The sequence below is a fragment of the Babylonia areolata genome, chromosome 25, assembly GCF_041734735.1.
Source record: "Babylonia areolata isolate BAREFJ2019XMU chromosome 25, ASM4173473v1, whole genome shotgun sequence".
Classification (NCBI taxonomy): Eukaryota; Metazoa; Mollusca; class Gastropoda; order Neogastropoda; family Buccinidae; genus Babylonia; species Babylonia areolata.
Genome location: NC_134900.1, coordinates 22,864,310 through 22,877,849, shown reverse-complemented (window position 1 = coordinate 22,877,849; position 13,540 = coordinate 22,864,310). Strand labels below are relative to the sequence as shown.

Genomic DNA, 13,540 nt, shown 5'->3' with positions numbered 1-13,540 from the left:
TGGCGGCAGCAGAATGCGGATGTTGCATCATCATGTCAGTCCGGACAGTGACGTCCCGTCTGTCTTCTTTCAGCATGTGCTTTACTCTCTCAGTCCGGACAGTGACGTCCCGTCTGTCTTCTTTCAGCATGTGCTTTACTCTCTCAGTCCGGACAGTGACGTCCCGTCTGTCTTCTTTCACCATGTGCTTTACTCTCTCAGTCCGGACAGTGACGTCCCGTCTGTCTTCTTTCACCATGTGCTTTACTCTCTCAGTCCGGACAGTGACGTCCCGTCTGTCTTCTTTCACCATGTGCTTTACTCTCTCAGTCCGGACAGTGACGTCCCGTCTGTCTTCTTTCAGCATGTGCTTTACTCTCTCAGTCCGGACAGTGACGTCCCGTCTGTCTTCTTTCACCATGTGCTTTACTCTCTGACTCTCTGTGTCTCCCAGCCTGTCTGTCTCCGTCTGTCTGTTTGTCTCTCTCTGTCTGTCTATCTCCATTTTTCTATCTGTCTGTCTGTATATCTCTCTCTCTGTCTCCATTTTTCTCTCATTGTTTCTGTCTTACTGTCTGTCTCTGTCTCTATTTTTTCTCTCTGTTTCTGTCTGTCTGTCTTTCTCTCTCTGTGTCTCTATTTTTTGTCTCTTTGTTTCTGTCTGTCTGTCTGTCTCTCTCTCTATATAGATATATAGATAGATATCATTTTTCTGCCTGGCTTTCTATCTGTCTGTGTGTCTTTCTCTGTCTTTTTACTCTCTCTCTCACCCCCCCCCCCCCCCCCACCACACACACACACAAACACACACACATAAGCACGCACGCATGCATGAAAATGTACAGCCAAGTACATTCTCACCAATATATCAAGTGGGAAAATTACAATAAAGCACGAATGATTAAAAAATAAACTTTCTGTTTCTGTCTGTCTGTCTGTTTCTTTGCCTTTTCTATGTCTGTCTGTGTCTCTGCCAATCTCTGTCCTTGTCTGTCTGTCTGTCTCTGTCTGTCTGTCTGTCTCTGTCTGTCTGTCTCTCTCTTTCTCTCTTATATTCTCTATTCTCCACCTCTTCTCACGGAGGAAGGTGGCAAAATGGTAAAGACGTTCATTTGCCGATAGGCCTACAGTGTCCAGGAGGCTCTGGGTTCGAATCCCGCTCTCGCCCTTTCTCCCACGTTTGACTGGAAAATCAAACTGAGCGTGTGGTCATTCGGATGAGACAACTATAAACCGAGGTTCCGTGTGTCGCACGCACTTGTCTCACTGAAAAATAACCTATGACGACAAAAGCGTTGTTTTCTGGCAAAAGTGATGTAGAAAATAAACCCGCTGTGCTAGGTACTCAAGGCCTGAGCAGCGTGTTAGGTTATGCCGCTGGTCAGGCATCTGCCAAGTAGATGTGTTGTGTAGTGTGTCAATGGATTTGCCCGAACGCAGTGACGCCTCAGTTGTTGAGAAGCTGAAATTGAAACTGAACCCCACCTCCCTCCACTCTCTTCTTCCTTCCTCTGTCTTCCCCCCAGTATACACTCCCTCCCCCTCCCTCTCATTGTAGGACACAACGTGTGGCCACGCATGCACGCGCGCGCGCGTGTAGAATAGAACAGAATTGAATAAATATCAATGTCATGAAACTTTTATGTTTATAAGATAGAAGAAGTTTAATAGGTGAATAAATAAGCAGTTAACCTAATCAGAGATTAGAACAGCATTCATTAAAAAAAAAAACCCAACTTTTCCTAATCTTCTTTGCATATCCACATCATCATGTATGTAAGTGTGTGTGTGTGTGTGTGTGTGTGTGTGTGTGTGTGTGTGTGTGTCGTTGGTCCATGTCCGTTTAATCGGCATGGGCACATTATATCTAATATAGTGCTAAAAAAAAAGATAACTGTCTTTCATTTACTTGAAGTTTGGAGTTATGACCTCGTTCATTACCAAACATCACCTTTCTTCTTTCCCACTTCTCTTTGTTCATGTCTTTATATCCACATTAACTTCTTTTTATACGAGTATGTCCATTCTCAAACCAACGATATTTTCAAATCAACATGACATTTTTTTTTATCCCTTCTTCATAAAGCAGTGACTCACCTGCGCACTGCAGTTCAAAGTGGAAACAGATATGAATATGTCATTTATTACAGTCACGCAAATGAATGGAACAAATAAAATCAAATAATAAAAAAAATAAAAAATAAAAAACCGTAATAAAATAAACTGAAAAAGAGCAAGGACCCAAACCCTCTCTCTGTCTCTTACTTTCTGTCTCTCTGTGTCTGTCTGTCTCTGTTTTTTCCGGCTCTATCTTTCTCACTCTGTATCTTTGTTTCTCTACCTCTCTCTGTCTGTCTTTCTGTCTGTCTGTCTCTCTCTCGTGTGTGTATGTGTGTGTGTATGTGTGTGCTCGCGCGCGCGCGCGCGCGCGTGCGTGAAAGAAGATGCATATTATCCACCGGACAGGAAGAGAAAGAATCTATGAATAATGAAATAAATTTTATCAGACACACACACACACACACACACACACACACACACACACAGAGAGAGAGAGAGAGAGAGAGAGAGAACAACACAAACAAACACAAAAAGCGAGACACTGGTTTTTCCATAACAATGATAATCCAGGATCAAAACGAGACATCACAGAGAGAATTAATTTTAAAGACTGCACATTTGTGGTGTCGCGCTCTGTCTTCTCCGCACATAAAAGGCCCGATTATGCTTGTGGCAATATAATATTCCAATGCAGCGCACATCAAATGAATCATAACAGCCGTCATCAGAGAGAATACGGGCCAAAACTATGACGAGCCGTGGCAGCATGGGCCCTTGTGGGGGTGGGGGGTGGCGGGGGCGTTGAGGGGGTGTGTTGGAGGCATGTGGGGAAAGAGTGCGAGTGTGTGGAGAAGGCGTAGGGGGCGTGGGGTGGGGGTGGGGTGGGCGAGGGGAATGTAGTGTAACCGTTAAAGAAAAACGCATACCATATTCACACACACACACACACACACACACACACAGGTCCACGCAAAATAAAAGTGAGGACAAATCTACAAACAATGAGTATTTTTGCATACCAGCTCACAGGTTGAATCACGCAACAAGTGCGCGCGTGCACGCTTGCACACACACACACACACACACACACACACACACACACGTGCGAATGCACTTGCTCCTCCCCATCTCTCCACCCCACATCCACACCCTCTCCCTCACGAACCAGCAAAACAAAGCATTAAACATTCCTCGCCGTTCTTTCAGGTTAAAACAAAAACACAAAAAAAAGGAACAGGAAAATTCAAGTCTTCTAAAAGGATCTGAAATGGTGGGCATGGGGTGGTGTGGGTCGGGGATGGGATGTGGGGGGAACAGAAATAGAAGTATGACTCACAGGGAAAAATGAAACAGTAGAAAGATTCTGCACCAAGAGGAAAGGAGCTTGGCAATGCCGCCAACTGATTTTGTTTGCATTGCATTGCATCGTATCGCATCGCATCGTATCGTATCGTATCGTGTCGCTTTTCATTGCATTGCTTTATATTGTATTTTATTGTATTGTATCGTAACGTACAGTGTCGTATTGTATTGTATCGCATTGTATCGTATCGTAAGATACTGTATTGTATCGTATCGTATCGTAGGATACTGTATCGTATCGTATAGCATCGTATTGTAATGCACTGCATCGCATTGTGTTGTAGTGTATAGTCTTGTATTGCATCACATTTTATTGCACTGCATTGCATTGCAATGTACTGATTGGACTGGATGGGATTGTGTTGCGTTGCAAAACAGTGTAATGTATTTCATTATTTCTAATGTATCTTATTAATTGCATTGTATTATATTGAATTGTATCGTATTGTGTTGAATTATGGTATTATATTGCATGTTTGCTGATTTTTATTGCGGCATATTGTATCGCGTTGTATTGCGTTGCTTTGTTTATTTGTAATCCATTTTGTCCTGACAGATTTCTCTGTGTGAAATTCTCCCCGGGGAGAGCGTGTCGCCACGGTGCAGCGCCACCTTTTTGTGTGTTTTTTTTGTTGTTTTGTCTGCAAGTGTGTTTAACAACCAAGGTGGGAATTGTCCCAGGGACAACCTTTTTGTCGCCGTGGGTTCCTTTACGTGCTGCACACGGGACCTCGATCTGTTGTCTCATCCAAATGACTAGCCCCAAAGGTCTGGCGGAGGAGGGAAGTAAAAGTCCCAGTTAATGATAGCCAAATTCTGTTAGTGGAGTGTTGGCCTAGAAGTAACGCGTCCGCCTAGGAAGCGAGAGAATCTGAGCGCTCTGGTTCGAATCACAGCTCAGCCGCCGACATTTTCTCCCACTCCACTAGACCTTGAGTGGTGGTCTGGACGCTAGTCATTCGGATGAGACGATAAACCGAGGTCCCGTGTGCAGCATGCACTTAGCGCACGTAAAAGAACCCACGGCAACAAAAGGGTTCCTGGCAAAATTCTGAAGAAAAATCCACTTCGATAGGAAAAACAAATACCACTGCACGCAGGAAAGAAAAACAAAAAAATGGGTGGCACTGTAGTATAGCGACGCGCTCTCCCTGGGGAGAGCAGCCCGAATTTCACATAGAGAAATCTGTTGTGATAAAAAGAAATGCAAAAAAGTATACAAATTTGGAATCAATAAAGTAAATCTAACATATAAATGTTCATAAAAGATCTACTAAATTGACAAGTATGTCTTTAGAATATCCATGGATTATAACAAATTTGTGCAGAAATGGTCACCATACATATATATTGTACAATATTAAGATTTGTATTATGTATAATGAAACCTATATTACTTTGATATGAATTGGGCTTAGCAGTACCAGTGGAATCAACGTGTGAACAGATAGTATACTGTCATTATTACAATTTCATTGTAATTCGTGTGTTATGATATCACACAGACCAATGTTTGAATTGATATTTGATGTTCTACCGATGTGATGCTTGATGTGGAATGATTGGTGTTCGGAACGCTATATTGTTGTGCCTTCCTAATGTGAAAATTTTATGTGCTGTGTAGGCCTTTGTCTGAATAAAAAATGTTTGGAAAAAAAAGTCCCGGTCTGTATAATTAGGGGACTCGAACCCGTGGACACTCGCTTCCTGGTCCGTCGTGTGACCACTGGGCCACCGCTCCAGTTTGTTCCACGAGGAGGAACGTGCTTCGTGACAGATCTCAGTGGAAGAACAGCCAAAGTCTCACGAGATGAAACAAAATAAAACGGAACGAAAATGTCTCCAGTGCAGGCCACAACTGCTGCCTCTGAACTCGGTTGAAGACTCAGTTTTTTGGAGCTCGCGCTCGTGTGGACATTTTGCACGTGAAACTGGTGATATATGCTGAAAAGAGTTGATCCCTCTCTTGTCCTGTCAGTGACAACTGTTGCCTGTCCTCTGGAGTTGGAACAAAATAAAACGGAACGAAAATGTCTCCAGTTTTGGCCACCACTGCTGTTTCTCAAACGGGGCCCAGATACAAACGTGACATTTATGTCCACCTTAACAGAGACAAGGAGCCAGTTCCATTGCTTGGTTCTAACTTTGTAACAGTTACACGTGACTAAATGCTGACGTTGACCGAACTACGCCATTGGTCAGTTCCATACTACACACAGTTAGTAGCGGGTTACGGCCATACTAGGCTCTTCCGTCCGAGGAATGTAACTGGCTCAAGGTGAGGTTTTACGAGGTGAGCAAAGGCTGAAAGAATTCTCGAAAGACAAAAGAGAAGTCGTTCAAGAAAAAAACAAAAAAATCCGAGTACGAAAGAAATAGCTTTTGTAATGTATTTATTTTTTTCAGCACGCATCCAGTGCAGTTAGGGACGGACTGACGTAAACAGTTTTCAACAGGGGAAAAAGAATGGAGAAGGCATAACACATCATGCAGTGTGAATCTGAATCTTCTCATTAGTTAAAACAAAGCAGAAGAAAAAAGAAAATTTATGGTCGTCTTGTTTTTATATCAGGTAATAAAAAAATTTTTGAAGAAAAAAAAAACGCACTGGCAGTTGCAAGACAGATTTTTCAAGGTTTGCAAAAGAAAACGAAGAAGAGAAAGAGCCCTGTGACATACTTAAAATAACAGGGTCTAATATTTCACGGTGATGAACCCACACCAGAAAGAGCGAACCTTGGTCTTAAAGATGTGGTGAACTTTGTAATGTATTCTTTTTTTTCACACAGGCAACCATTGCAGTAAGGCTTGACAAGCACAGTGCTTCACTGGAAAGGGGGTGGGGGTTAAGGGGAAGGGGAATAGAAGCATGATTATAACATGCAGCGTGAATTAAAATCTTTCTATGAGTTCACAAACACACACACACACACATATATATATATATATATATATATACATGCGCGCACACATTCTATGTCACACACACACACACACACACACACAGATATGTATATATATATATATATCTATATACATGCGCGCACACATTCTATGTCACACACACACACACACACACACACAAAAGCTCGCGACAACAAAGCTCACTCGATCGTACTCGGCTAAAGACTCAGTTTCAGGAGCTCGCGCTCGCGTGGACATTTTGCACGTGAAACTCGTGTTATTTGCTGAAAAGAGTTGAACTCTCTCTAGTCTTGTCAGTGACAACTGTTTGCCTGTCCTTTGGAGTTGGAACAGAATGACAGCTCCGCTGAACATGGTTGGATACAGATGTCGATCGGTCTGCAGTTGTGTTGCAGTCAGTTCAACAACAACAACAAAATGGTCGTGAAAAATGTTCCGGTCATTGTCATTGTTATGCAAACTGGATTTTGCGGTAAAGTCCTATTTTAGCATTCTAAGTTCAGGAACCTATTTTTACCGGCAATTTTTTGTGCATGTGTGATGCGATATCACCATAAGTGGATGTTTGGAAATGTAACCCGTTTTTGATGTTTCATGTGGTTAAGTTCTACGGAAAAAATGTTCGAGAAAAACATGGCCGATATTTCTATTTTGTGCTGGATGTTTCGTGGATAGGTTCAACGGAAAAACTGTTCGTGACATGTTTATATGGGTGCTAAGTGGATATTCCACGTGAAAACGTGTTCGTTTTATTCGGATACTGTTCAAGACGTTCTTCCTCTTCTCCAGAATCTTGACAAGACTTCATGGTTGAAAAATGCGCTGCTCTTGGGAGAGGAGCGGGAATTCCAATGATTGTCGGGGACAACCACCACCACCACCTGGTACCACCACCACTATTTCACCTCTCACCTGTAGCGGGTCACATGAAAGCAGAGTCAAAGACCGGCGAGAGATCGGATGCAAGGTCTTCTGCGGCGTGGGACCCCCGTGATGTAAGTTGGGGCTACGGTGTGTGCAGAGGTCCCTGAGGATGGACTGAATTCTTCGGGCAGCGGCCTTCTGGATGTTCTGGTCCCTGGCGTCGCCCATGATTCGGCCAGACTCCCGCGCAGCAACTGCCCAAGGCCTTTCATCGGGGTCATCTGTGGGGACCTGGCCAAGTTGCCCAACGTTCGTCAGTATGTGTCCAGGACTGACGACTACTGGCTTGCCCGTACAGACCCTGTGGGTGTGACGCACGTGGACTGCCTGACGTAATATCCATCACGGTGCAGAGATACACCACACCCTCCCACTCCACCACACCACACCACGCCTCATGCCAGCTGGGCAACTGGATGTTTCCTGAGAACATGGACCAGGAGGCAATATCCACAATCCCTCCCCTCTCCCTCCCCGAACTGAGTAGCGTTCACAGTAAGATGTAGACATTCACTCCTCCAGTCAAAGACAGCTCAACACGAGGTCCCCGAACTGCATGATAGGTCCACAATGTTGGTGATCCCGGGTCATCATGGGTCGTGTGGGTCCCCGCTGTCTAGGATCCCATCCAGCTGACGAACTACGTAGAGACCTACGTGAGCATCATGACCTGGATCAGAGACAACGTCCTGCAGGCCTTGGGCGACGGCCAGTCCTTCAAGTGACTTCACTCTGTGGGAAGACCTTGACCCTTGACCGGGTTACATTTCCAAACTGAAGAACAGGCCACGTGACCTCACAATGCCGACAGTGGCCCATCTGCCGGAGATCTGTTCCTACGGCAATAGTTGTGGGTGGAACGCCCTGCTGGGCAAGAGGTGCTTCGCCCTGCGCCTGGGTTCCATTCTGGGGCACCGCGAGGGCAGGCTGTCCGAGCACCGATCACATGCTGATCCTGGGCGCAGAGAACCCCAAGACGGGAGAGAAGTGCTTCCTGGTGGCGGTTGTGTTCCCCAGTGCCTGCAGCAAGACCAACATGGCCATGACGAAATCTACCCTGCCCCACACCACGGCATCGCCTGGCTGAGCAACAACAAGCAAGGACCCCCCGGGCCACCAGCCCAGAGAACGGAGAGTTCGGCGTGGTCCCAGGTATGTGTTGTAGATACTTGTGGATCTTCTGTCTGGGGGAGGGTTGGCATTGTGGTAACGCATTTTGGCAATATCCACATTTCTTCCCTGGTACTCTTTCCATTCAGTTTCGTTCCGAAGACGGAAAAAGTTGTAAATTGATTAATAAGTCTTGTCTTGTCTTGTCTGTAATCCTGTGGTAATCCCTGTACAGGGCAACAATCCACAGTAATTATAATTTACTTTTCTACCCCATGTCTTTGACTAGCCTTTACGTCATTCGAGAGGGGAAGAAATGTAGAGTACATAATACGTTATTTCAGCAAATTTACAATTTTTCCGTCTTCGGAACGAAACTGAATGGAAAGAATTCAGGGGAAGAAATGTAGATATTGCCAACATTGTAATACAGTTATACTCTACATTTCTTCCCCTATGGAATGCCGTAAAGGCCAGTCAAAGAGCGGAGGGCAAGAAATGTATAGCATACAATTATTAGAATATTGTCAATTTACAACTTTTTCCGTCTTCTAAACAGAAAATTACAGGGTAAGATATGTTGATATTGCCCATATACCTCGTGGAGCATAGACCTGGGTAGCCAATGGTGCAAATCCTACAACTTGTTCTGCTGCTGCTGCTACTACTAATGATGATGATTATTATCATGTAAGTAATGAGGCTACGGGGCAGGAGTTGGAGTGGGTGTTGGTGGAGGTCGTTACCACGTGCAGTGTGTGTGTGCGCGCACGCGTGTGTGTGTATGTGTGTGCGCGCGCGGTGTGTGCATGGACGTCTGATGCCCGGCTGATTGACACAGGAAACGAACGATAAGCGCCTAAAGGCGTCTGTACCGAAGTAGGCAGCAGTGCAAATGACCGTTGTGTAAAGCGTCTAGAGCTAGGTTTCTGACCGAGGATAGGCGCTATATAAATATCCATGTCAATCAGTATGTTTTGTTTTAACTTCCGGATAGGGTACTTTGCAGGCAATTTTAGTACATTCTGTTATGTAGGTAGCGGAATCTTAAAAACAAACCAAAAAAAATGTACCCAGGCAAAATTCCGTTTTGCCATCCCTCGCCACGCCCTCCCCGTTCCCTCACATCCTCCTTCCTTCCCACTGCGTTTCGGGTGTCACGAGCAATGTCACCGGTCACGTGCACCGGTCCATAATGCATTGCACCGATGAACAAGGAAGTTCAGGACGAAGTGTTCGGCGAGTCGCCATATTGAAAGGCATTTTTCCAGGCATTCTACATGTCTGTGAAAATCGACAGATTGTGTGTGAGTACGTGCATGTGTATAATCTTCAATTTAACATCTGAACACTAGCATGTGTGTGGATAATTGTGTGCTAGGGGACTTAGTGTGAGGCTTAGATAAGGAAAATACCTCTTGTCTATTTGCTTTTTTGACTCACTTGTGTAAACAAAGAGTCTATGTTTTAATCCGGTGTTCGGTTGTCTGTGTGTGTGTCTGTGTGTCCGTGGTAAATTTTAACATTGACATTTTCTCTGCAAATTGTCAGCTGACACCAAATTAGGCATAAAAATAGGAAAAATTCAGTTCTTTCCAGTCATCTTGTTTAAAACAATACTGCACCTCTGGGATGGGCACCAAAAAAAATGAAGCCTAATTATATGCAAATTGCATTTACTGTTATATTTTTTATTTTTTATATTCTCTAAACTTGGCACTTTGATCTGATATTCTGACTCAACAACAAGAGCAGTCATTATTATCATTTTTTGTTCAAACAGGAACTTCTTTTGCTAAACATGGAAGTTTTATTTATTTTGCAAACGTTTTGGTGCAGATAGTAAAAAAGGGAAATTACTCTGTAATTAATGCTAGGGGACTTAATGCGCTTTAAACTGATATTTCTCATCTTAAACATTACATTTTGAAATTATACTCAATACATAAAAAGCTTCGATTTTTTTTTTAAAGTGTATCACAAGTGAGTCTTGAAGGCCTTGCCTCTTGTCTTATATGTTACTTCTCTTCTCCCAAACTTTCTTGAGTCATTTGGGCTCTGCACAGAACTGTTCACTACATTCCCCAGATACCAGAATATATATAATTTGTTTTATGAAATATGTGCTAGTACCTGAACCCCCTTAGTGCGTGGAGGCATGCACAACATCAAATACGCACGTTAAAGATTCATAAAGATGTTTCCTCATTCTAATATTGAGAATGGAATGTCCAAAGTACACTGAATTACATGCAAAAATATTTGCCGAAGTATGTTGCTCACAAATTGTTACACAATATAAAACATTGTTAATCTGGTTGGAAATTTTTTTGTTCATCCAAGGGCTCTTCATTCACAAAAAAAATATTTCGGCCCACAGCCAGATCTGACATACATGAATCGAATGTGACAAAGGTTCAGCTATATGGTCAATAAGGTGAATAATGACATGAAAGTAACAAGGCAGTGGACTGGTTTATCACACAGTAAAATAAACTGTTCTTTTTAAGGAATTATATTTCTGAATAAAAAGCACTTTCTTCAATTCATAATGAATTCTTAAATGACAGTTCCTGCACTAAAAACACTATTCTTTCTTGCAAGCAATCAAATAGATATCACTTTTCTATTCAACATGCACATTAAAAAAAAACATACTATGCTAGCAATAGAAATCCTTAAAGTTGCGTGTACATTATTCAAAACGTAATATTTTAATAAATATGTGAACATCCACATTCATGTACTCTCGAGACCAGTAACTGCAAGTAAAAAACAAAACAAAACAAGAACCCCATAGATTTACCATTTTCATAATTATAACAAACGCACTAGGGTTTTTTTCCTCACACCAAATCAAGACAAAAAATACTAACAAAAGAAATTGACATTCACATTCCCCCTCCCCTTCCCCCGCACATGATTGGTTCCAGACATATGCTGCAAGTCTCTCTTCTGTTCGAACTTTCCCACTGACTCTGGTTTCGTTTCGCCAATTCCATCGAAAAGGCCAAGACGGTCGTCATGGAAATATGAATTTGACCGGTTTTTTAATTCGCGAATTTTTTTTTTTTCTTTATCACTAAATGTTTTGGAAGTAATATTCGTATAGTCAGGTGTTGATATATCAGTCAGTTCAGTTATGCCCATCACTCCCCCCGGAGCATAGGCCGCTCACAACAGTCCGCCAGAGTCCTCTGTCCTGGGCTGCCCTTTCTAATTGTCTCGTTGATATATGTGCTATTTGAGTTTTAGTTTATTTTTCATTTCGATTGGGTGATGTGTATTGTGTACCACAAGACAAAAAACAACAACAAACAACAAACAAAAAAACAAAAACAAACGATGGATAGCGTGTGTAATGAAGTATGAAGTGATGTGTTGTGCATGTTTCAGGTCAGCAGTCTCGTGGCGCAATCCTGCAGGCAGGCTGGGTGTTCCATGACAACTGATGGCTTCTACTCCACCAACGGCAGTGACCAGTTTCACCCGGCGACAAGTACATAGTGTGCCCTGGTGACAAGTACATAGTGTGCCCTGGTGACAAGTACATAGTGTGCCGTGGTGACAAGTACATAGTGTGCCCTGGTGACAAGTACATAGTGTGCCCTGGTGACAAGTACAAGAGACAGGCACAACAGTAACAGGTGCCGATGTACCCCAGTGATATGTGCTGTTCACAAGAAAATACCGGTGTACCCAAGTGAAAGGTGCATCAGAACTTGTCAGTACCAAGTACTGATGCACCCCAGTGACTAGTACATCAGTGTACCCCAGTGACAAGCATGTCGATGTACTCTGGTGACTAGTACATCAGTGACATTTACTGATGCACCCTTGTGGCAAGTGCATCGACGTACCCCTGTGACAAGTACATAAGTGTACCCCATTGAAAGTATCAGTGACACGTCACCCCTGTGAAAAGTACCCCCTGGCGACAAGTACACCAGTGACAAGAACATCGGTGGTGGCGCAGCATAATTTGATGTTGTCCTGCTGAGTAAGTGCGCGCGTGTGTGTATATGTGCGTGGAAACTTACCAAAATGGGAAATATTGAAAGACGAAATGATCATTTAATAATGTTTCATTACCAGTGTCATATATTGCTGTATGCGTGTTAATTTTTGTATTTTATACTGTTAACTTGTGTGCTTCATGCCGCAACAGGAGCGAGAGAATGAGATATCGTTGATTCGTTGGGAATAAGCGAATCGAACCCACTTCCTCTTACACCTTCCTCCCCTCATCAAAGAATCCATGCTTGCCACACACGACGCCTGACCCACTACCCCACCATACCACCACTGTCCACACTGCCTGCGGCCTTATGTTCCCCTCACAAGGCCACAGGACCTCCTGGCCAGCACGTGAGGCCATTCTGCTGCCAGTCTTACAGTGTGCTTCCTGCAGACACTGCCAGGGTCACTGACGTTCACATTGTGTTTGTACAGTGAGTCATCTTCCAAAGATCAACGGCACGATCCTATACACTACATGCCCCTCAACAACCATCACAACAGGCCACTGTGTCAAGGTGGAACTGTGATGACTGACAGAAAAATAACTTGTCACCGGAATCGTTTTCTTTGGAGGGTCCATCAGTGTGCACATGACGGTCTGGCTGCCTTCCCTCCTGTGTCCGGGGTCACAGCTATAGGGGTCCATTTCATTCTGGTGTGTCTCCTCTGAAGACTGTCCTAGAGCTCTACACAGAATATGAAACATTTCAATGTATTGAATATTAAAATACATTTTATAAAGCAAAGAAATAAATTTTTAAAAATCTTAGATATATTTAAAAGGAGTGCATAACGCGATGTGTGCGTGCGCGCGCGCTTGTGTGTGTGGCCAGTGGTAATTGAGTCCATGGCATAAATGACAGAGAACACAGGGGGAAAAAACTGCGGGAATTATTCTCCTGGGTGTTCACACTGACTCAACACTGCCGCTCAGGCCCCCGGCCCGACCATTGCGCTGAACGGTGATGCCACGGGAACAGTTTGTTCCAGTTTCAATGTGGTGTCAACACCAGCGGACTGATCCATGTACGGTATACCACATCTGCCGTTTCAAAAAACAACAAAATCTCCACTTGAGATAAATCAACGCCATGTTCAGGCTTAAGAGCCCACCCTAGGTTGAAGCAGGAACATGAAATCAAGTAATTAGAAAAAACAA

At 43.6% G+C, this 13,540-nt stretch overlaps 1 protein-coding gene across 1 annotated transcript; it reads left to right on the top strand.

Moving 5' to 3' along the window:
* The first annotated feature begins 7,288 nt into the window (after positions 1-7,288).
* On the top strand, positions 7,289-13,194 carry LOC143299872 (uncharacterized). The gene is made up of 2 exons (XM_076613366.1): positions 7,289-8,403; positions 11,758-13,194. The coding sequence occupies exons 1-2, from the start codon at positions 8,053-8,055 to the stop codon at positions 11,866-11,868; spliced, it is 462 nt and encodes a 153-aa protein (XP_076469481.1). The 5' UTR covers positions 7,289-8,052; the 3' UTR covers positions 11,869-13,194.
* Positions 13,195-13,540: the final 346 nt, after the last annotated feature.

Coding starts and splice junctions, on each gene's coding strand:
- LOC143299872 (XM_076613366.1), top strand. CDS start 8,053: ATGCCGACAGTGGCCCATCTGCCGGAGATCTGTTCCTACGGCAATAGT. Junction 8,404..11,757: donor AGAGTTCGGCGTGGTCCCAG/GTATGTGTTGTA, acceptor TGCATGTTTCAG/GTCAGCAGTCTCGTGGCGCA.